This window comes from Pseudorca crassidens, chromosome 16 (assembly GCF_039906515.1).
Source record: "Pseudorca crassidens isolate mPseCra1 chromosome 16, mPseCra1.hap1, whole genome shotgun sequence".
In the NCBI taxonomy this organism is placed as follows: domain Eukaryota; kingdom Metazoa; phylum Chordata; class Mammalia; order Artiodactyla; family Delphinidae; genus Pseudorca; species Pseudorca crassidens.
In genome coordinates this window covers 78,710,978-78,735,806 of record NC_090311.1, presented here as the reverse complement: position 1 = coordinate 78,735,806, position 24,829 = coordinate 78,710,978, and the positions used below count along the sequence as shown (strand labels likewise).

The window sequence follows — 24,829 nt, the reverse complement described above, 5'->3', positions numbered from 1 at the left end:
AAAAAGAGTGGTTTGACCTTAGGACTTCTGTCTAAACTCCATTTAAAGGCAGTAAAGATTGAAATATACAAGTTCTCACAAAGACCACAATTAAGAAATGACAGTTATCCTTTTCTAGTGACATAAATTTATAGGGGAGCTAAAGAGAGAAACTATATGGGTTACCAAAAACAGCCACCAGTTTGAGATCTGGTCATAATAGTTAAACTGCAATGAGAATAGGTCCTCAAATCTATTTTTATGAAATTTATCCCCACTGTGAAGTGGCAGTGTGTACAAAGGTAACAGAGCTTGTGACAGTTTACAGAAATATTTGCTACAACATGCATATTATGAAGTGCTTCAAACATATACATATTAAGTTTCATGCTGAATAAATAATCCCCCCAATTTCATTTTTATTTTTACATAAAAATATAATATTGCACTCTTAACAAGACCAGTCATTTTGCATATTTTCTCTTTAGATAAATGATGAAATTCAGCCTTAAAAAAAAAAAAGACTGAGTAGCAACCTTATTCTAATAAGGGACCAATGTAAAGTTCTCAGTAGAAAAATGAAAGTTACACAATAGCTGCGTTTTTTTTTTTTTTTAAACAAAGCAAATCACTTCAACGTGAATAGGAATAGTCTCATCTCTGCACCTATTTGGACCTCAGAATTAATAGGTGGTCTGTGCAAACCATGATCTCAGTGCAGCCGTGAAGTGCTCTTACCTATGTATGCAACTGAAGGTTACGAGCATACGTAGCCACTTGCTTCCTCTTGTATTTACCTTGACGGCAGAGACTTTGCAATTGCATTTTATACAGTTTTTAAGCAGAATGTTTTAGAAAGTCTGGAAGTTACAAAAGTAGTTCTGTAAACACCATATGAATTAAATTGCCATAACAAACACGCAAGTAATTCTTAGGCAGGAATACATCTTTGTATCTCATGGTAACAGCTTATTTTACAGTGTTTTCAAAGCCAATAAAGCAGCACCCCAAGTAAAAATAGAGCCATAATATCATGATAGACTATTCCAGGATTTAGGAATTCTGTCTTTATCATGTGTAAGTTTGCTGTGGAGTACACAGATTTTTCTATTGTTCCTAGACCTCAAGTGGTATAGGTTAGTAGAAACAGTGGAAACTGCTTCCTAAAAGAATTATTCTGCCTCCTGTTTAAAACGAAGTAAGCTGTGTCCTTTTCTTTTGTAATTCTGTTTTGGGGAAGAAAACTCCTCCTGCATATTAGATTAAATGCCTTAACTGGACTGCATTATTAATATCTGTGCAAACTTTTTCTGAAATGGAGGCTTTCTATTGCAAATTGTTAAGTATTTAATGCTCTGTAAATGGCAGATATTAAAAGAATTATCACTGTGTTTAAATCTTAGTGACTCAGCTAAGGATATTCCATATCTAGTGTTATGGATTTTAAGTAGGATTTTTATGAAGAAACAGAATGTGTCTGAAAATCAAAGATACTTGTGTTGTTGTTTGTGACTGTCAAAAAATTCTGGTTCTACTTTGAGCTAAGAAGGCAACAGGCAAAAACTGCCTAACACTGAGATTCAAATATTCAGATATTCCAAAAAATCTTTGGTGCAGAGGCACCTACTGGATTACATACTTCTCAAAGAAAGCAATGATCAAGTCCTGAATTCTTTCTCCTTATCTTTCCTTTTTTGGGGGGAGTGGGGTGGGTGTGTTATCTTGGCAGAAAACTTTTAAAATATAATCTTTAGAGCATTTTATACAAACAGCTAACCAATTTAAATCCTACTGGCTTTTTTGGAATAATAGAAAATAGAAAGTAATAGAAAACAGAAATAGAGAGATGCTCATCTTTTCTTTAGAATCCTCTATGGAAGAAAACCTTTAAGAATATGATTTTAATCTACTGTGTCAGACTTAAACCTTGTTGGTTAGTGCATACTGACACACCCTCCAGGTCATCACTAAACAATACTTTCCTCTCAGGACCTCGTGAGGCTGCAGAATTTTGTGCAGATGAATAGACTTTATCATTACTTGGATGGTTTGTTTGGTCATCCAGTTCTTCGGGTTTGACCTCCTGTAACTGGCGAAGTCGGCAAATCTAGCTTGGAGTTAAAGTGCCTTGCAGAATGCGAGGTTCTCACTCATCCCGCTGCATAGCTGCTGAGGAAGGAATAGAACATTGGCTGTTTCAGGCGCTGCTGGTCCTTCCGACACCAGGCGATCACGGTCCCATCACTGTTTGCTGTGTACAAATGGTGGCCATCGCAGGAAAATGTAAGGCTGTGAAAAAAAAATCCCATTTGTATATTGTGTCTCTGAAAAGTGTATCAGCATATTGGTGATCACATGGAAATCAGTGTAAGGGGGTTAAGATATGTTTACTGGAGCACAGAGACAAACAAAATGACGGCCTACAACTCATTGGTTTTGACTGTAATTCTAATGTAGTTTACTTGCTCTGCTGGCATGTTTGTGAAGCTCCTTCTAACCAAGTGATACAGACTAAAACCAGGACCAAAAGGATCAGTACGTTCTGCTCCTTCTTTGCATATTTTCTTTTCCCTTCTTGTTTAGCCTGATTACTTAAACTACAAATACTTGGGTATAGGAAACTTCGAAAAATACAGCAGTACTACACTTTCTCTCTATAGAAATAAATGGTGATTATTTTATGGAGGTATTTTATTTCCCTGAAAGGGGAAAGGGTAAAAAATGTAACATTAATACATAATTAATGTAGGTTCATTAAACTTTACATTTAGTGGATTAAAAATTATTTTAATAAAGTAGAATTTGAATCCCTTCCTTCCAATTGAGTTTTTAAAGTCAAATTTGTTAACAGAGCAAAGGGTAACTGGTTGTTTAGCAGTCCTGTCAAGCACACGCCTGTAGCCATCAATCACCATTATGGGATTTTCCATAAGGAAAGGGAAAAAATCCATCACTTCTGCTGGAAGTTCAGGAGGCTTCCCTGGCCACGAGCCCAGCACGCCTGCCTGTGGGGCTGTGAGCTCCTGACCCAGACTTCGAGCTCCATGAAGACAGGCATTTGGGCTCCTCTTGCCACCGGGCCCCGGGCATCCTGGGCTTCAATAAATGGCTGGCTGTTTACAATGACTTTCCTTACGCACTTCTTTACCTCTGTGTGCTTTACTGTCTCTCCAACAAAACAGTCACAGAGTATGTTATGAAGGAAAGAAGAGGTGAGGGAGGTTTTACCTTACAATAGGCTTATTCGATTTAGGAAATGTAATTTCCCGCACAGGCTTTAGGTCCCAAGTACTCCATAACCTAGAGGAAGAAAAAAGTCATCATCTAATTATGCAAACTAAAGTTTCCTTCCCTAAAAATTGAACCTATGTGTTTACTTGTTAAAAGTCATCTGGAAGGAAACACAATAAACCGATTAACCGTAGTTACTTCTGGGCAGTTTGCCCAGGTGGGTGGGGAGAAAGGAAACCTAACTGTGTACTTTCATATTGTTACTCTTTCATAGTTGACAAACAATATAAAATTTCAAAAATGTACTATAGCTATCTTTACTATTTATAAATAAAACGAAGAACTGAAGAACCGATATCCGAAGGTGATTTTAAATCTCTAAATATTATTATGTTTAGATAGTAAAAACCAATTTTTGAAACTGCTGTGCCCGTATAGACAAAAGTACACAAAGAAAGAAAAAACGCCTCTTACCTTACGATTCCATTTTCCAATCCCCCAGCAATCACGTTGATAGATACTCCCTCAGGCTGGTTCGAGAAAGCCACGGAACAAATGATCTCTCTGCAGTGGACATGTCCAACGAGGTCCCCGTTCACTGTCCAGAGTCTGAGGTCACTGCCCCCGCCAGCTAAAATGCCACAGTCACCCGCAGGTCACCAGGCTGTGGGTGTCACAGAGCCCCCTAAACTGGGCCCCAGAGGGGCATCCCTGAGGGCCTAGCTTGTTTGTTTTAGTGATGAAGTTTATAGGCAACTCACGACTGAAGACTGTATAAATGGAGCTACTGTACTGTAAGTCACACAGAGTTGGCATATTTATCTAGAGAAGATGACCAGTGAAAAAAATGAAAATAAATTAAGCTACAAGGTAGAGCAACAATGTAAATTAACCATGAATCTTTCTGTAGTCATGATATTTCAGCATACAAACTGCCAAATCTGAATTTGAAAGTACCTAGAAAGCTAAACAATCTCCAAAAAGAGAAGAAAATATTCTGTGAAACTATCTATAAGAAGTGACTTCCGGGACTTCTGAAGAAAAAAAAGTTACAGTAAAAGCTGAGTTAAAAACTAATTCTTAAAAAAAAATGAAAGCTAATTCTTCAGAATGTCTAAGATTGACTCTTACAAATCGATGTCTTATTAAACGAATTTTTTTTCCTTTCAAAGACCATGAGTAACCAAACTTTTTGTAGTTTTCCAGGGGGTGGAGGAGGCACTAATTGCTTTAATATCGTCTATAAACTCGGGCTGTGGTTTGGGGCCTCATGGTGATGTGTCCAGCCTTCTTTGGAGAAATAGAATCATGCTGATAAGACAGAGGTTAAGAGGCATGGTAACGTTTGGACGACATAATGTGTTACTACACTTAATTTTATCTCTCCATTAGAACTAACAGAAAAGCAGACAATGTGTTTCTCTCTTTATTAAGGAAATGAAAAGATTTTATAGCAAAGAAATAAATATTGGAAATACTTCTTTACCTAAAGGTATGCGGAAGACCTTCAAATGTCACCAACCAAAATGCCTAGTGTGTTGCAGTATCATTCACAATAGCCAAAAGGTGGGAACAACCCAAATGTTTATCAAGAGATGAATGGATAAACAAAAATGTGGTATATCTATACGATGGAATATTGTCTAGCCACAAAAAGGAATGAAGTTCTGATACAGGCACCAACACGGATAAACCTTGAAAGTGGTACGCTAAGTGAAATAACCCAGACACAAAAGGACAAATACTGTATGATTCCACTTATATAAAATATCTAGAATAGGCAAATTCACAGAGAGAGAAAGTCGAATAGAGGTTACCAGGCTCTGCTGGGGAGGGAGGAGTGTGGGAGTTATGGTTACAGAGTTTCTGTTCAGGGTGATGAAAAAGTTTTTGAAGCGGACAGTGGTGATGGTTGCACAACACTGTGAACGTAATAATGCCACTGAATTGTATTCTTTAAAACGGTTTAAATGGCAGCTTTTATGTTAAATATATTTTACCACACACATACACACACACACATACACACACAAAGATTAAAAAATGCCCAGTGGTCTACTTCCCATTGTAGAATATTGATTAGGAGAGATTATCCAAATAAAGCATCAAGATATAGGAGACTCTGGGACTTCCCTGGTGGCACAGTGGTTAAGAATCCGCCTGCCAATGCAGGGGACACGGGTTCGATCCCTGGTCCGGGAAGATCCCGCATGCCACTGAGCAGCTAAGCCCGTGCGCCACAACTACTGAGCCTGTGCTCTAGAGCCCGTGAGCCACAACTACTGATCCCGCGTGCCACAACTACTGAAGTCCGCGCACCTAGAGCCCGTGTGCTGCGACAAGAGAAGCCACCGTAATGAGAAGCCCGCGCGCTGCAATGAAGAGTAGCCCCTGCTCGCCGCAAGTAGAGAAAGCGCACGTGCAGCAACAAAGATCCAACACAGCCAAAAATAAATAACTTTAAAAAAAAAGATATAGGAGCCTCAATATGCTAAAGAAATACAATTGTAGATGATAAACTCATCTTTTACGTAAGTAGAGATTTCACTCTTTCTTTTGAATTTAATATCTAATAAAGATTTAAAAAAATATATAAAGTGACTGGATGTGTACAAGTATGGTCAGAAGGCTTACTGAAGTCATTGGATACATATCCGTAAACAATATTGATGTAGGGGTTGGTAACTGTAAGACACAGCTATTGCATGGCTTAGTTCTTCAAAATAAAAAATCTAAATGTGGTCCTCAACTCTGAAGTATGGTATGGAACTTAACAGGCAAAGAATTACCCTAGCAGATTGCCCAGAAACTTGGTCTGCCACAAAACCAAGTAACCACTCATCTGCCTAAGATTATAAATATATATTAAAAAAAAATCGAGGCCCTTACCCAATACTGGATTGCTTTCATGTATAATTTAACATATCAACTAAAAGTCAGAAAGTTGGGTATTCCTGAAAAAAATCTTTATTCTTCCTATACATCTTCATCAAAATTAAAAGAAATTGGAGAACTACCCCCTACTCTGAATCTTAGAATAGTATATTAACTTCAGAGTACCACTGGCAACACAGGAAAAGGCTATGAGCCCTAGTTGAAATGCATATATTTTGATATAGTGGCAGAATGATTTTAAAAAATACAAAAACCATCTACTATAATATTTACATAGTTTAATAAATTTTACATCTTATCACTATAACAACCACATCCCATAATAAGCCCTGGGAAATTAGGATCAGGAGGAATGAGTTTGCCAGTGTATCTTCAGCCCCAATACAGAAAATTTTGAGATTATATATGTGTATACATACATATACACATTATATATTATATATACATATACATGCACATGCATATGTATTTATTTCTCTTAAATTTTGATTTAAAAGTTACTTGGATGGTTCTCACTAAAGTGTCCAGACTTTTCGTAGGCTAAATCTGGTAACTTTCTTCCCTTCCTGGACTATAAGAATAGGAGAATGAAATATAGTCTGGATCACTGAACATAAATTTGTCCTCTCTTTTTAAAAAAAAAATCATTATTTAAAAATAAAATTAAAAAAAAATCATTATTTTTATTATGCTGTCTATATACCAGTTGCTCTTTATGAGTCCTCTTCTATATGCACTGAGAGGCCTCAAACAAGTGTAGAAGGCCTTTTTGTTCAAAGTGGAAAGAACGTTCTAGCCATTACTCTATTATACTGTGCACACTACCTAGGGGCACCTGAACACCCTACTAGTGAGCTGGTAATTGTAAGCAAAAGTAATTTGGTTTCGTGTTCCCATATGACTAGCTAATGTAATATCACAGATATAATAAATCACTACTGGCAGCAGGAAAGTAATTAACTTTACAAAATTTGGTTCCCTCGGGATCAGTCCTAACTTCCAAATGTTGCCAAAACAAGAAAGTAGAGAACTCTATATAAATAATCATTATATGATTCCCCCAAATTCCCTCTTGATGTGACATACTAAAAGCCACTAATGTATAAATCAAGGAGGAACAATTAGCAAAGTCATCAATAATCTGCCCACACTTATATTACCAAAGTCAACTGTTTAAGGTCTTTCCCCTTAGTTATGCTGATTAGGAAATAAAAATATTTTCATGACATTATTTTATGACTAGGGGTGAAGACTGGCAAATACTTCACACTGAAATCTTGAAGCATGACTGAAGATGTTACTTTTCTTGAATACAAGCATGAATGAGTGTTTTGTAAAAACAAGAGTTTTACTGTGGTATAGTACAAAAATAAATATTCGGACTTTGTCCCAGGTCCCTGGCATAGAGCTCCTAAATCCTTGTTAATTTACTGTCTTTTTTATGCTAATGAGATAACTCCTGGGGGGAGGCCCAGACAGCTTCAGGATGGGAACTGGTCACCCGAAAAGCTAACCCCGAGTTAGAACTTACAGCACCTCCCACTTCCAGGGAAGGGAGAGGGGCGGGAGGTTGAGCTCAGTTCCTAATGGCCAATGATAGAATCTACTGCCTACAGAATGGAACCTTAGAAAAACTCCTAAACAACAGGGGGAGGAGAGTTTCCAAGTTGATGAGCACACTGACATGCCAGGAGGGTGGTGCAGTCTGACTTCACAGGGACAGACCCTGTGACCTCACCCTACCTACCTTTTCTTCTGGCTGTTCACTTTTATCCTTTGTAATGAACCATAGTAGTAAGTACAGTGTTTTACTGAGTTTTGTGAGTCATTCGAGAGAATTATCAAACCTGGTGGGGGGTCTTGGGACTCCCAAATTTGCTAACTTCAACTAATTAGTGTCAGAATTGAATTGCACTGTTGGACACCCAGTTGGTGTCATAGAATTGGAGAATTGTTTAGTGTCTGGAAAGACCACACATTTGGTGTCAGGAAAAAACAAACAATATGAAAAATGCAAGCAAAGGATAAAAGACCACCCACTGTAGATGTGTGGAAGATATCTGTACTGAGTGGACAAAAAGAAACAGTTCTTCAAAGGATCCTTTCAATTAATGGAAATGCAAACAGAAAATTGATGAGCTTTTCAACAGTTCTTTCTCTCTGGATGCATCAAGTTTTTTAATATGTATACATGAAAAAACAAAAACTAAAAGCCAGACCTTTGATTAGGAGATATATCTTTGCCATGCAAATTTTGGGCAAATTATACTTCCATTATTATTTTATACTACTCTCTCACAGGAACTACAAGACACATGTAGGAAGTTGATCATCATTCTTTTCATTTAGTCAGGAGGGAGGTAGCAAAGTCAGTAGTTAAAAAGCAGAAGCAGGGCTTTCCTGGTGGCGCAGTGGTTGAGAGTCCACCTGCCGATGCAGGGGACACGGGTTCGTGCCCCGGGCCGGGAAGATCCCACATGCCGCGGGGCGGCTGGGCTCGTGAGCCATGGCCGCTGAGCCTGCGCGTCCGGAGCCTGTGCTCCGCAACGGGAGGGGCCACAACAGTGAGAGGCCCGCGTACCGCAAAAAAAATATATATAAATAAAAAAAAAAAAGCAGAAGCAAAAAAGGATGGAAAAATAAAACCAAAGAAAATTCAGATAATTATGCAACAGTAATTTGCTTAACTTACATGTGCTCAAATGCAATCTTACATATATCAGAAAAAAGTTAAATTATGACAATACTAACTTTTGCATAAGTAGATGCCGAAATTGATGAACTCAATCTTCAACCTTACTGGGTTTTTATTTTGGCCTCGCTGTGTGGCATGCCGGATCTTAGTTCCCTGACTAGGGATCGAGCCCATGACCCCTGCATTGGGAGTGTGGAGTCTTAACACACATATATGCTATCACCTAAGTATACAGATCTGGCAGGGACCTGAGAGATGTAATGCAACAGTTTAACCTATGATGTAACCAGCTGGCTGAATGCACTGTGAGTGCAACCACCCTGTGCTTTGGTTTTGGGGCCAGCTCACCTGAGTCACACACGGTGGCAATGTCACCTGTAGTCTCACTGGCAGAGACGGCTGTGACAGGGCTTTTGTGTCCCGCCAGACTTTGTACGTAGCACAACCTGAAAGACCAAAGACATGAATTTGCATATGATCATTACATATAATTATATTCTCTTATTTGTATAATTCTTTTCCTCACTGTATATGTATCTACTATTTATAAGGCATTCCTGACTATATTCCTAACTGATTTTTTAATTCAATAAGATTACAAAGGTAAAGTCCGTATTTCATGCTTAAAGCTATTATGATATAAAGATATTATTTTAGTGCATCTATTTCTCACAGTAAGAACTAAAACATTAAAAATAGCTATTTTAGAGTTGGAGATTTCTGTACCTGTTTAAATCCCATATGATGCAGGTTCCATCTCTGCTCACACTTATCATTATACTGTATGGTTTGCAGACAAATAAGCTGGTTATCTCTTCTGTGTGCCCATAGAGATGTATCTGAGACTCCATTTCTATCTCTGAAGGCTAAAATTTAAAAAATAAGTAAAGTATAAAACAAAAACCATGACGAAAGGTATCCTAGTGTCGTATCTCAAAAATAAAAACAACCCAAGTGATTCAAATATTCTTCTCAAACATCTCATTTTTCAATCTAGTTCAACTTTTTCTAAAGAGTAAAACTAATTAAACATTAACAAATTTTTAATTGACCATAATTTCATCAACAAATAAGCTTTTCATTTTTGTCTATTCTTTTCCAGTCTTTAGCCAATTACGTATGTATTTTATAGCTGTGATTATTGCCATACAAATAATTCCCTATTTTGTATTTTATACATTCTCCCATAAGCATTTTCCATTTTTGACAGTGTCTTCAAAATGATTTTTAAGTGTTATAATATTCTATACAGTTAGTATACCATAATTTACTTGAGCATCCCTTTTAAAAATTATTTATTTATTTATTTATTTTTGGCTGTGTTGGGTCTTCGTTGCCTCACACAGGCTTACTCTAATTGCGGTGGGCAGGGGCTACTCTTCCTTGTGGTGCACGGACTTCTCATCGCGGTGGCTTCTCTTGTTGCAGAGCACGGGCTCTAGGCGCGCGGGCTCCAGTAGTTGTGGCACATGGGCTCAGCAGTTGTGGCTCATGGGCTCTAGAGCACAGGCTCAGTAGTTGTGGCACACGGACTTAGTTGCTCCGCGGCATGTGGGATCTTCCCGCACCAGGGCTCGAACCCATGTCCCCTTCCTTGGCAGGCGGATTCTTAACTACTGCACCACCAGGGAAGTCCCCTTGAGCATCCTTTATGATAGACATTTAAAATTGTTTCAAATTTTTTCAAAATTATAGATGTCATAATTAAATCCTTCATGTATATAAGTTTTGTTCCTCCTCTAAATCATTTCTTTAGAATTTCCAGTATCCTACTAGTGGATCAGTGAATATTAAAAATTTTACAGTTCTTGAGTGTACTTTTCAAAGGCTTTGTACCAATTCATGATGCCACCAATGGCGATGTATTACTCATCAATAGTTGTGGACTGATTTTCTAAATCAAACATTGAAAACTGATGTTCCAAGTTCCACATGGCTCACAGATGCCAGATGTCCACACAGGGTCTAACCTTTGTTTTCATTAGGGTAGCAGTTTATTGTCATAAAGTATTTCAATACAAAGAATATAGAAAAGTAGAAAGAAAGTATAATAAAAAGCTGTATACTGACCACTCAGTTAAACTAATCCTAATATTTTATAAGATCAGCTTATTTTTTAAATAAAGAAAACATTAAACATTACATAGTCTGTGTACTGTTTTACATCCTATTTCCTCTCTCTTGTCAGAAGTTACTATTATCCTGAATTTTGTATTTGTTTCCCATGTATGTAGAATTTATGTTCTACTATATGTTACTATAACAATTGTATTGTTTTTCATGTTGCTAAACTTTATATATATGGTATTAATTATTCTTTAGGTATCTGCTGCATCTTGCCTTTTTGATCACCACTGCTTTTGAAACATGTGTTGAGTTATTAGCTGCAGCTCATCTATTTTAAGTGCTTTATTTTTCACGTAAAAATACCTATTTTATTCTTAAAGACTCAAATGAGCCGGCGATACCAGGCTTACAGTTCCCCTTGGAACCACTGGCTTGAGCTGTGTGGCAGTGGCTTCTGTTTAGCTAGGGCATGTGGCCTTCAACTGCACACAACCACAGCAACCAGATGGCTCTGAACAGGGGCACGAGTCCTGGTTCTGGGCCCCTTCTGGCTCTCCTCCGTGACCTTCCCCGCAGGGCCAGGAGCCTGCAGGGCCACAGGGGTGTGCCAGCGCCCTTGCAGACCATTCTTCAGGGTCCCTGGGACCAAAGAATTCCTTGCCCCCAAAGGCCTGAGCTCCTTCCTTCTCTGCTTGAACTCTGCAGCATTTCAGTTTGTGACTCAATTCCCATTCTAAATCTGTGAAAATTTCCCGAGTTTTAAACGGCAATCAAGGTTGCTTTAACTTGAATTTCTCTTATTGTAACTAAGTTTAACTTGTTCATATATTCATTTTCTTCTCTGTAAATCTTTGTGCTTGGTTTTGTGTATTTGTTACTGCATTAAGAAGATTATTTGTAGGAATTCCTCTATTTGTGGAATAGAATGCAAGTACCTCCTTGTTTCTTCTGCTGGATGACCTGGATCTCCATGCCAGGCTAGGGACGCCTTACCCAAAGTCAAGTCTTGAGGATCCTGGACAACCCAGGGGATTCCAATCCAGGCTGTAATTCCAGGCAAGAGTTGGTCCTATCTGACTCATCCTTACTCTTAGGGACCAGCCTTTTGGACAAGGGCCTCCTTGGGACTCCCCAGCTTGCTCTGTCCCTTGTTGTTGTTTTCTATTCCTCTCACAAGAGGCTGTCCAAGGACAGTGTCAATATTCTAGGATTGACAAATGCCCTCAAGCTAAAGCTCCCTCCTTGCTTATTAAAAATAATAATAATAATAAATAAATATATGTATGTATATATATGTGTGTGTGTGTATTTTGTTTTTTACTTCATGATCATGAATAATATTTATGGGGTAAACACAAGGTAGGTACCCTATAGTGGTTATTGAAATTTTATAGATTTTTCACTTTAAAATGATTGCAGGTGTTAGTGTTACTAGATGATTCCCTGATGGATCAGAAAATAATTTCCATGGGTAGAACAGGAATCTTGTGCTGGCCTACTTCTTCATAAAATGTTCTTGAATGGTGTAATACTACCTTGATACACTGCATATATTTTCTCCAACCACCATCAATTTAGAGAATAGAAATACAGGTGTTCACTTATATGAAGATGATGTGGCCACACTATTTAATTAGTGAAAAAATGACTCAAGACCAACTATTTTAAAACCAGTTATCACTTTTAGAAGACATTCTTCTCTAATACTGTATACAAATGGCTTATAGATGACCATTCCCTATAACCAAGCAACATATTCGTCATTACACATGTAGAATGCATTTTAGCAGACTGTCTTGGGATAGTCAACAGAAACTCACAATGCTCAAAGTTATATATGCTTCACTAGCTCAGGAAAGTATTTCATAAGATTCCCTCGAAAATATTTTCAGACAACAATTATTTTGGTCATATCCTACATGGTGCTTGGGAGGTGGTCTTTCGTATGTGTCAAGGCCAACACAAACGAGAGCATAGATACTTTTAGAACCATGGCCTTCAGCGGGTTGGGAGAACAGAAGCTAGTAAACATGAGGTGTTCCCTGCCAACCTCACAGGCATAGGGTCACATCTGCAGCTTCGGGGACCCCAAAATGATGAGACGGTCCCCAATAAAAAGCAACAACAACATCTACAAAAACCCAAGTAACCTTCTCTCAGACCAAACAATGATAAAACCACACAGCTAAGATACAATTTTGGACATGGTTTAAATAGTAACTATTAATCTCATGACTTGATTACCTAATACTATTAATACTTAGGAGAAAAAGAAAACCCTTACAAATAAATTGAAAAAATCCACTTTCAGGCAAATACAGAACTGAGGAAAGGTAAGCAACCTAAGACTTCACAATAACTTCAAACTAAAAGAAGCATGTGTCTTGCTGTATTCAAATGATAATAGCTACATCTTCGATCTATTTCAAAGCTATGTTGTGCAAAATTACTCCTATACCGAGTACAGCTTAATCTTTGTTTTTTTTTAACCAATACTGTATACTGTGCTAGCGTACAATTACAATTTTAAATTATAGGAAGAATGGAAGTAAGGAAAACTAAGAGCAAGGCTGTTCATAGTGTTGGGGAAAGCAAGAGGAAATAAAAAACAAAAGATGAAGCTAGTTTTTAAATAGGTGTCTATGATGGTGCAAATGATCTGAGTGTACAAGCAGACAACTGCTCTAGCAGCAGAGATTAGAATATATTTGTAGAAAAAAGGAAACAGGGTGAACTCAGAAGGTGAAAGGCAATGGCAGTGGTAAATATTAGAGATATTATAAAATTAACATCCACTTTAGGCCTTAGGGAGTAAAAAGGAGAAAACAGAAGACAATCCAAAAGTGAAGGCGCCTCTCTGCTCAGACCCCCTAGCATTCTTCTTATTGTGGCCTGTGTATAAGACCCTCACCTCACTCTACTGTTCCTGCCCTGAATGTGGCACTCCTCCCAGCACGCTCTACTCTAAACTACACATAAAAGTATCTGCCATCCCCCAAACTACCATGCCTTTGTTTCCATGTGCCGGTTTACTTTGCTACAATACTCTTTCCTCTTTTCTCCACTTAGTAAAATGGTCCTTTAAGATCTAGCTCATGTGGGGGGCTTCCCTGGTGGCGCAGTGGTTGAGAGTCCGCCTGTCGATGCAGGGGACACGGGTTCGTGCCCCGGTCTGGGAAGATCCCACATGCCGTGGAGCGGCTGGGCCCGTGAGCCGTGGCCGTTGAGCCTGCGCGTCTGGAGCCTGTGCTCCGCAACGGGAGAGCCCACAACAGTGAGAGGCCCGCGTACCACAAAAACAAAACAAAACAAAACAAAACAAAAAAAGATCTAGCTCATGTGTAACTTTTCAGGCTCCCTGACATCTGGTTGGTCCCACTTGTGGCTCTTCTAAGCTGTGTGTGACTCTTTCTTAGAGCACAACCTCACTGTCCTGCAATAACCTGTACATGCCAACCTCCTGACACGGAGCCCTCACCACGGCTGGCCTGTATCACTACAGCGTCTCTGAACTGGTACCCTCCCCTCCAGCCCCACACCCCTTTTAAGCGATTCTCCTTGTAGGCGTTACAGTGACGGCCTTAAAATGCTGACTGGATCATATCACTCCTGCTTCAAACATTTTAATGACTCCTTAGACTAAGAGACAGAAACAATATTATGGTCACATTTATACCCCAAGGATTGTGGCAAAGAACCTTAACAAGGGCTTAAAAGGGAATAAACTTGGACAGAAAAGTAAGGAACTGAGCATCACCCTATGCTAGAAATACAGGTTTCACCCAGTAAAACATGTTTTATAAAATAATGCAGAAAATTGTAATTAAAATAAAGCACAGAGCACATTTTAGACTAGAATGATAATCACTGAGTTATCACCCTAAACTTGCCACTAATCCTCAACAGCACCACAGACAGCTGATTCAAGAAAGGAATGACAGACCTACAGTGGAAATGCCTCTTAGGAATTGGTTCTTTAATTAACTACTAAAATACTGTAGGTTTAATCTCTTAAAAAAGTAAGTACTGTTACTGCAAAAAAACAAAAAAAAGGAATGACAGTAGATTAAAAGAAGTATTGCATAATGTCTTCTTCACTAGAGTGTTTTAATAATTTAACTCTCAAATCCAAAGGATTCAGTGAACGAAAAAATTTCTTCCAGTAAGTGGTAGAAATCAAGACTGGCTACTTGGATTTTTCTGTCATTTAATTCACCCAGAGGGCATAGGAATGTTGAACATCAGAAGTTCTGTACTTCCAACTTTTATAGAATATTGTGGGATACTTGTAAGCACTCAGGTTGATACCGAGAATGAACGCAAGCAAGCATCAAAATGCCATGGAAAAGCCGAAACTCAAAACAGGTCATAACTCAAAATACTGTCTGTCTCTGACCTTTACGGTTATTTTCAAAATTTTTGTGATCTTAATAAACCTAAAATTAAAGAGTTAGACATGTGACCTTTTACATTTTAAGAGCTTATGTGAAAAGATTAAAGTACAAAAGATTAATGTATAAAAAATTTAATCTTATACCAAATTTATACTTCATAAAGGGTTTCTTCCCCTCACTAACATGAAAATCCCACAAAACGCGCCCAGGACCTACCGTGCCGCTCATGAATCTGTTTGTGTAGGCTGTGATGACACCACATTTGCTCCCAGTAAACAGTTGGCAACTGTCCGGTACCCAAGCACAACTAGTCACCTAGAGAAAGGACAAATCAAAGATTATCATGTTTAAAAAGCATGAGAAATGCTCCTACTTTTCTGACAATTATTTTAAAAATATATGATCACAAAATTTAAGGTAAACATTTTACTTGAAATGATTAGAATGGTGTAAGATATAATAATATTCTGTAACTTAAAGCTATCTAAAAGCTGTTTCTAAATTAAAATGTATTACAATGCATTGTCTATGATTTTACATTTTTCTGTGTCCACACATACACACACACACACAAATACACACACACAAATACACACAGGGCCATTTGTTCCTCAGAAATTTAAACAAAATGATACAGGATTGACTAGATCCAAGGTTGAGAGGGTGTGAGGGGGTGTGTGTGTGTGTGTGTGTGTGTGTGTGTGTGTGTGTGTGTGTGTGTGTGTGTGTGTGAGAGAGAGAGAGAGAGAGAGAGAGAGAGAGAGAGAGAGAGAGAGAGATGCATGTACCTGATCTTTACTTTTATTTCTTTTTTTTTTTCCTTTTTCTGTCTTTGGTAGGGAAACAGAGTATATATATAAGTAGAGGTATTGCTTCTAACAGTTCTAAAGATTGCTAGATAGGAGAAGAAAGAAAGATAAACGTGGAGAAAAAAATCTGGGATTATTCCTTGGGGATTATAAACCCTTGAGTCCCAACCATGGTGACACTATTCAAGGTGGGCTCACCTCTTTGCTCGGCCTGACAGTCTTCCTCTGGCACTAGCGGACCCCCAGCACCACACCCCAGCAGCTGTCCCCAGCTGCTCTGCCCCCTCTCCAGTCCCACGTCTCCTGGTCGGTCGGCTGGTCAGCAATACCCACACACTTCACTTCACTAAGAAGACGGCGGTCATCAGCCACAGACCTCATCCCTTTCCCTCCTTTGGGCCTGAAAATGTCTCGCGTCGCCTCCTGATTTAGAGAAGCCCCTCTGTTTTTAAGGCCAGCCCCACCCCACCCCGGTGTTTCTCAAACAACTGTCAGAATTTCAAGCTGTCATTTGCTGGCTTCTTCCCCTGGCCCTGCAAACGTGTTCAAGTGTCTGCTACCTTGAAAAATGACTTGCTTGGAGCCTGACTCTTCTTAACTCTCAATATATCTTCAGAGTCCATTGGATCTAATTTTATCCTTTGAGTTTCTTTCTTGAATAGTTCTATTTGTAAAGATTGATATTTCATAATTTTTATTCTTTCTTAGAGGTCTTCCAAAGAGGAAAAAGAAAATGTACCTATTTCTTATATGAAGAATAAAACTCAGTCTGTCTTGCAATTACCATATGGGTCGACTGAACTCTTTTATAAACCTAAGTTACATTTCTAGGATTTCAATAATCTCATTTTTTTCTCTATTTTGAAACACTTTGCTATTTCATCATCCTAGGAGTTATTTCATCGCTACTCTGCAATCATTCCCAACTATGCTAAAACAAAACAAACAAAACAAGAAAATGGAAGAATGATGGATCTCCTGGAAGGATAATGTAAAATGTGAAATAAATTGTCACCTTTTTAAAAAAATTAATTAATTAATTTATTTTTGGCTGCGTTGGGTCTTTGTTGCTGCACACGGGCTTTCTCTAGTTGTGGCGAGCGGGGGCTACTCTTTGTTACGGTGCGCGGGCTTCTCATTGCGGTGGCTCCTCTCGTTGTGGAGCACAGGCTCTAGGTGCATGGGCTTCAGTAGTTGTGGCACGCAGGCTCAGTAGTTGTGGCTCACGGGCTCTAGAGCACAGGCTCAGTAGTTGTGACGCACGGGCTTAGTTGCTCCGCAGCATGTAGGATCTTCCCGGACCAGGGCTTGAACCCGTGTCCCCTGCATTGGCAGGTGGATTCTTAACCACTGCCCCACCAGGGAAGTCCCTAAATTGTCATCTTTTGGTTTTCTTACTGCATTGTCAAAAGCATGTTGTCATCTTTTGAGAAAGTATAAAAGAAGACCAAAGACGCCATTTCCGTAGTCTACCTTCAGCTGTCATCGAACACAGTTGGAAATTGAGAATTTTTCATTTTCCAGCAATAATAGAAAAGAGAAGAAAATTGACAGAACATGTTTCACAATTATGAGATCAATCAGAAGATAAAGGCTAAGAGACAGCAGGACTCTAATCTGTAATGATGATGATGAAATTGATCAGATAAGTGAAATCTCAGAGTGTGAGTCTTCATATGATAATACCCTGGACAAATTTTCTCATACTAAACAACCAATGAGTGAACAACATATTTCTAAGAACAAAATGAAATATGGTATTCTTATCTAGTTAGTCAGGCACTTGACCGGAAGTACTTTATCACACCGTGTTTGCTAGAAATCTGAATCATCCTGTTTTGCTAAAAGGACTTAATGAGAGTATTTTTTCATCTTTAATGATGTTTCTGTGCCCAACTTTACATGATAGAAATAATTTTTCAGTGCTTAAATTCTTATTAAAATTTATAATAAGGTTGTTTTTCACTGTCCTTTATTCTTACTTTTGTTAGTTTACTGGTAAGCCAGATGACAAAAGGCAGTGACCTTTTTTCCCACGCATATTGAAGGTTAAGCAAACAAGCCATTGCTCTCCTTTCTTTCACTGCCAAAAATTCCCCAAAAGTAGCTGACTCCATCTTTAAAGTGCTCAGGGAATGGTGACGAGTGTTAGGACTATATGAATAGGCACCAGGTGCTATGCAGGTAACGAAGTCAGAAAACAGTAAAAGAACTTCCTATGGAAAGACAGTCAAAGAAAGAAGGTTTAACATACAACTTAGTACCGGAAAAAGTTATGGCAGTGCTGTCTGTGTGTGTGTGTGTGTGTGTGTGTGTGTGTACATGGTGTTTTATAGTTTACAAAGCACTTTCAGAAACACTGGAGACATTTTTACAACAGCTTTATGAGAGAGTGGTGGGAGTATGACTAGCCCAGTTTTAGAGAAGAGGAAAGAAACTCAAGTTGGGTAAGGTTAAATTCCTTGCCAAAGGCTACATAGTAAATAACAGAGCTGGACACTAACACAGATCACAGAGCTACAGTTAGCTCCAAGGCTCTTTCTACCATGTTGTGATGCCTAAGTACCCGGTTCATTTAGGAAAAGCCAGGTATAGAACATGGCACTCTGGTTATTGAAAATGACATAGTAAAGGGACTTCCCTGGTGGCGCCGTGATTAAGAATCTGCCTGCCAACGCAGGGGACACAGGTTTGAGCCCTGGTCCAGGAAGATCCCACATGCCGCGGAGCAGCTAAGCCCGTGCGTCACAACTACTGAGGCTGTGCTCTAGAGCCTGTGAGCCAAACTATTGAGCGCTTGTGCCACAACTACTGAAACCCGCATGCCTAGAGCCCGTGCTCCACAACAAGAAGCCACTGCGATGAGAAGCCTGCACACCACAACAAAGAGTAGCCCCCGCTCGCCGCAACTAGAGAAAGCCCGCACACAGCAATGAAGACCCAACACAGCTATACAGAAAGAGAGAGAGAAAGAAAGAGAAAGGAAGGAAGGAAGAAAGAAAGAAAAGGAAGGAAGGAAGGAAGGAAGGAAGAAAGGAAGGAAGGAAGAAAAAGAAAGAAAGAAAGAAAGAAAAGAAAGAAAGAGGAAGAAAGAAAATGACACAGTAACAAAAGGTAAGTGGACACTGAGAAGAAAGCAATGCTGATTTTGTTCCAATACTGAGCCATGAGCTGATGCTGGCTCAACAAGAGACTGGGTAGAGGACAAACTCTGGGGACACAGACAGCGGCAGTTAGGGATCTGTCAGCGCTGTAAACAAGGCATACATCCAGCATCACCAGCTCCTGGACTAGCTGCCATCAGTCTGACTCCTTTTTAAAGCATTATATTTAATTATTATTATAAAGTACTTCATGAAAATGTTTACCTGATACTGCTGTGAACCTTGTATAAAGTTTATTGGAGGCTCGCTTTGTTTACTCTTCAACCTCAGAATGTTATCAGCATATCCCCAGCTCAGGATGGCGGACCACTGAATGTCAGTACTGTTCATGCTTCTCACACCTCAAGGAGGAGAAATAAAAGCATCAGTTGCCACTGCTCAGTTATTACTGGACAGCCGGCCACAATGGCAGGTTAAAGGCTCAAGTTCACACAGCAGAACACGGTCATTCCAGTGCAAAAGCATCTTTATATCCATAAGATGGACCCAATTGTGTTAGTTTTATTCCTTTAAGGTTAATGGGATTCTAAGGGTGGAACTGTATTCTTTTTCACCTGTGGTGTTTTGGTTGGGATTTATATGACTTAGTACTAAAATTTCTGTTAGGAAATCTTTATAAAAGACAGTGATAATCAAGCTTCCTCTATTCATGTTCTGTGACACCTTACTTTTAACAATAAATATGAACTAGAAAATGTTTTAAAAAACGTAGATACCCTGTTGAAAAATCAATATGGACAACTATTAATACCAGAAGGGGATCATTGCTAGAGCAGAAGCAATCCTGAGAAGGGATAATTTAATCCTTTCAACTGCAAGGACTGCACGGGAGACCTTCGTTTAACAAGGTTCTTTTCTTTTCTCATTGGACCCGTACACAGTAGTATGTCCTTTGGGGATAAAGATCTGGACCTCCTGACATCAGCGTTTCTCATGATCTACGCCTTGTTGGCACGTTGACTAGGGCAAATGCAGCATAAATGCTATAGCTGGTGCTGCCCTGGAAACTTAGGAGCTTTGAGTTCCTTAAGGAGAGAGAATGTGGGTACCTAGCATAATACCCAGCATATAAAGCAATAAAACAAATAAATATTTGTCGAATGAATCAACAGCGCACTGAAAATGTAATTCACAGATTTTTTTGTTTTGTTGAGTATAATCCCAAATGTGGACATCACATTTGCAATAAAGAAACTGGGATATCCTTGTTAAGTATAAACTCCTCTCTACATAAGCTGCTATGGAAAGGAACCACACTTCATGAGCCTTGGGACCTTGCAAATTCCACCATAATGACTGGCATGTAGTAGGAACTCAGTAACTGTTCCTGGTTTCTCATTCCAGCAACACAAGAGGCACCATATTTTTTAAAAAAGAAAAATAAACTTCTGCTTTATCTATTTGAACAGTGGATCTTAAACAGGAGTTTGCAAGAAAATGGCTTTTGTAGCATGCACAGGCTTAGACTCAAGCCCTAGAGATTCTGAAGCGGTATGTCTTCAATGGGACCCAACCAAGTATCAATATATTTTGAAAAAAAGTACCTCAGGCAATTTTGAGGCATTGTCAGTTCTCAAGTAATTGGCCTATACTGGGCTAAAGATCATGAAAACCATGGGGGTTTAGCTGCTATATTGTAGTATGCATATATAACTAAGCAAAATGGCACAGTTATTTGACACAGCAGTGCCTAACACACATGGCCTTCCATCTGCCAGGTGCACTCCCAGTCAGTCCAGGCCTCTCCGAAATGGCCCCATGGACGGTTCCGCGCTGGGTACAGCAGTGAACACTCACACGGCCCCTGGCCCCAGGGTGCTAACTGTCCAATGAGCGTTTATTTATTAAGCACTTAGAATGAGTCCCTCGCTGTGTTAGTCGTTCCTTATATTATTTCACTTAATCCTTACAGTGAATTACCCTGTGAGATAAGTCCCTTTGTTACTCCCATTTTATAGATTAAAAGCCAGGATTCCAAAAGTGTAAGTCATTTTCTCAAGATCACACAGGTATTAGGCAGCAGAACGAGAATGCAAATTCAGGCACATGCCGCCCGAGGCCATGGCTGTAACTTGTATGATACCACTTCCCTGGACACACCTAGATTCTGATAAATCCCAAATACATTCTATGAGGAAATAAAGTGTAATCTGAATGAACACAGCTATTAAGGGCCACTAAGGGCTTGTGACTGAAGTGGCACAAATAAGACAGGTTAGCAATTATACTGGACATATTTAAGTCCCATCATTAGCATGATAATACCAGCCCTTTCTCTCTGCTCTAAAGAGATAAACTTCAATCCACCCTAATTAATTTTTTAAAGATAAATTATTCACGCATTTTGGTACTTTAAGTATTATTAGTAGTAAATTACTTGTGACATACCTCATAGCTAATTGCAACGTCCTAGTGAGAATAAAGTACTGATATTCCAGCGATGACCAAACAGCTTTTACCTTCTCCCCCAGCTCACTAAACTTAGACAAAATGGCGCGCAGCCTCTTTTATTACCGACAACTATGAAGGCAATCAATCATTCATTTCATGACAGAATGAAGAGTGAGTCTAAAAGAACTGTGGCCCAGCCAGCACACTGAATTCCTTTAGGTGGTCGATGTTTGGCATGGGTCCTGGCATCTCTGCACTGTGGTGCTCCATGGGGTGGGAGGCCATGTGGACCGAGGAGCACAGTGCACAGAACGCAAGGTTAAACACTAACAGCGCGGAACGCTAAGACGTGTCTGGTCCACACGCAGGCTTCCGGGCAAATCTGCACACACCTGATGCGAACAGATGGGTACCCTCAGTCATTCATTTTAGTGTTTAAAGCCCATGCCTAGGACGTAGGAAGAGTTCTTTCACATTAAGTAAAACGGTTAATTTGGGAGGACGGAGGGATTACTTGAGTGGAAAATGTCACTAGTTTTCCATGGTGTAGGTGACATTTAGAAATATGAAGAGGGCCTCTACTGACAGCACTTTTCCATGTGTTGCTTTCAGTGAATCAGTGCACAGAGAGGTGAGAAAAACATTGCTTTCCAGACATACATATTTTAAAAACCTATTTTCAAGGCTATCATGACTTCCTCGTTGTGTTTTAATCTCATGCTTGTCTCTTCTGAGGTACTAGATTTGCTGGTCACATAAGTCTGTCTATTCTGGAATTCAAGAGTCTCAAAGTGTACATTTATATAAAACTGTTAATGTTTTCATCTTGTGAGACATTTATTCTTGTCTCCTCCTCTCATTTCAAATGACATTGCATTTAGTTCCCATTTTTTCACGTACTATGTTTTAATTCCTACGTTGCATTAAATGAACACAGATTTGAGTTTAGTTTTTCGCCAAGGACTCAGAAAACTCAGAAATAAAACAAAATAGCAGCACAGATGAGGGGAAACATTCAGATCTCATGAAAGACATGCCTAGGACGATTTTCATGTTTGATTTTACCTTGTTCTTTGCTGTACGTCATCAGAAGACAGAAATTTCGGGACAAACCGCAGATTGCTCTAGTGGGCAGCGCCTGGAGAGAACCAAATCTTTCTCCGTGCGGCTGGCTGAAGCAGACCACAGGTACTGGGGCACTTGGGGAACCGACATACTCCCCCCACTTCAAGCCTTTTATCCATGACAAAGGACTCTACAACCGAGGAAAGTAAAAAGTACAATTTAAAAAAAGGTAGTAAATATAGAATCACTTCTAATTTAAACTCCAAACAGAGTAAGGGAAAGCAGCCTGATTATAAGCCCTTTGTGGGCAAGAATTATTTTATAATTTTTTACTTCCCCCGTGCTTAGCATATGGAAATATGTGTTCTTGGTTGCTAGACACAGTGATGAACAAGACACATGAAGTCCCAGTGCCCGTGGAGCTGTCTGATAGCTGGGAAGCAGGGCAGACAACAACTAAACAAATACATACACAAGATGTCAGCTGGTGCAAGTGCTATGAAGAAAGTCAAAGAAGGGGAAGAAGACCAAGAGTGACAGAGCTGCCCATTTAGACACGGGGGTCGGGTAAGACTGTCTGCGGAGATAACGTCTGAGCAGACACCTGACTGAAACAGAGAGCAAACTGGGGTTCTATCTGGGGATGGGCACGCCAGGCGGAGGGAACAGCCAGTGCAAAGGTCCTGGGGTGGGAGGAGGCAGGTCCGTACACGTTCCCACTGCAAACAGACATACTGCTCAGGTCCTTCATACTTGCCAACTTCAACTAGTTAATGAGCAATAAGTATAGTGGCAAATTAAATGGCGTTTATTACTTTTCAGGGACGTACTGTTATTTTGACATGTTAAAATAATAGATTCTAGCTAAAAATAATGACTCTGGTAATGACAATGACTAAAATGATTTGTAAGGCTTCAAAAGCATATGAGTTTCGTTGACAAGTAAACACAAAACAAAAAATACAGCTTTCAACTATGAAACACAACACTGGTGGTCTGGGTTCAGCAAAACAACATTGTTTCTCCTATCGATGTTTTAAAATTTAAATTTCATTTTTACTAGTTGTATAAGTTTTGTTTGTATTTAACATGCAAATTTGATATATATGAGCTCTGAGCATAAAGAACTTACATTTAGTGTTCTATTTGTGTTTTACCTTTAGTGTATTTAAGAAGAAGCATTATTATAAGAAACGACTATCAAAGCAAGATCTGTAAAAACCATGTTCTCTTAAAGTGGCTCCCAGATGACTGCAGTTCGACATCCGTGCTTTACTTTATCTCCAAGACCTTCACAACCTCTTTCCCTTGCCTTTTCATTTTCTGCGATTTCCTTCTGCAAACCTTTGTAACACTTCACAATTCACAATCTCCCATCTTTGCTGCTTTTATAATGAAGAATTTAGTTGAGGATTAGAATCCATTTTACTCTTAAGGCTTGCTTGCTTTATTTTTCTATTTCAGAGTAAAAATTATACCTACTTCCCTTTTTTTTTTTTTTTTTTTTTTGCGGTACGCGGGCCTCTCTCACTGTTGTGGCCTCTCCCGCTGCGGAGCACAGGCTCCGGACGCGCAGGCTCAGCGGCCATGGCTCACGGGCCCAGCCGCTCCGCGGCATGTGGGATCCTCCCACACTGGGGCACGAACCCGTGTCCCCTGCATCGGCAGGCGGACTCTCAACCACTGCGCCACCAGGGAAGCCCCCTACTTCCCATTTTAAGAGGCAATACTTCTAATCATTACAACCTGGAGGGGCCAAAAAAACATGTACGATTTCCCCCTTCATTGTAAACCCAAACATTTACACTTCTGGTCAGCACCTCTGCTGGAAGATAATAACCAGGAAGGACCACGCTAGGCATGTCTGCACTGGCACAGCCATGCTCAGACTCTTCCCGAGTCCTGGATGTTTCCTTTCCTCTCATTTGCAATGCCTGTTATGTCACTGCCTGGTGAGGCTCTCCCCAGTAACGACCCTCAGGGAGGTTACAATCCGACCTGAGCTCCCGAAGTACTCTCTTCGTAGCACTAACGCAGCATTTCCTACACACAGAACGTAGTGCAGGCATCTGTGTTCACTGGCTGGCACTCACCTTCAGGCCGGGACTGTGCTACTCACTTCCCTGCCCCTAGAGCCTG

At 39.6% G+C, this 24,829-nt stretch overlaps 1 protein-coding gene across 3 annotated transcripts in view; it reads right to left on the bottom strand.

The window, feature by feature from the left end:
- Window positions 1-213: 213 nt before the first annotated feature.
- Window positions 214-24,829, bottom strand: part of LYST (lysosomal trafficking regulator) — a 192,825-nt gene continuing 168,209 nt past the window's right edge. For 2 of the 3 annotated variants that reach the window (XM_067711028.1, XM_067711029.1), the window contains exons 46-53: window positions 22,691-22,880; window positions 19,439-19,575; window positions 15,478-15,576; window positions 9,527-9,666; window positions 9,149-9,246; window positions 3,685-3,841; window positions 3,208-3,279; window positions 214-2,268 (exon numbers count right to left, since the gene is read on the bottom strand). In XM_067711028.1, coding sequence (XP_067567129.1) covers window positions 2,130-2,268; window positions 3,208-3,279; window positions 3,685-3,841; window positions 9,149-9,246; window positions 9,527-9,666; window positions 15,478-15,576; window positions 19,439-19,575; window positions 22,691-22,880 — 1,032 coding nt within the window. In that variant the 3' untranslated portion in view covers window positions 214-2,129. Of the gene's footprint in view, window positions 2,269-3,207; window positions 3,280-3,684; window positions 3,842-9,148; window positions 9,247-9,526; window positions 9,667-15,477; window positions 15,577-18,052; window positions 18,287-19,438; window positions 19,576-22,690; window positions 22,881-24,829 lie in introns of all 3 variants that reach the window. The other variant, XM_067711027.1, reaches the window with a different exon arrangement.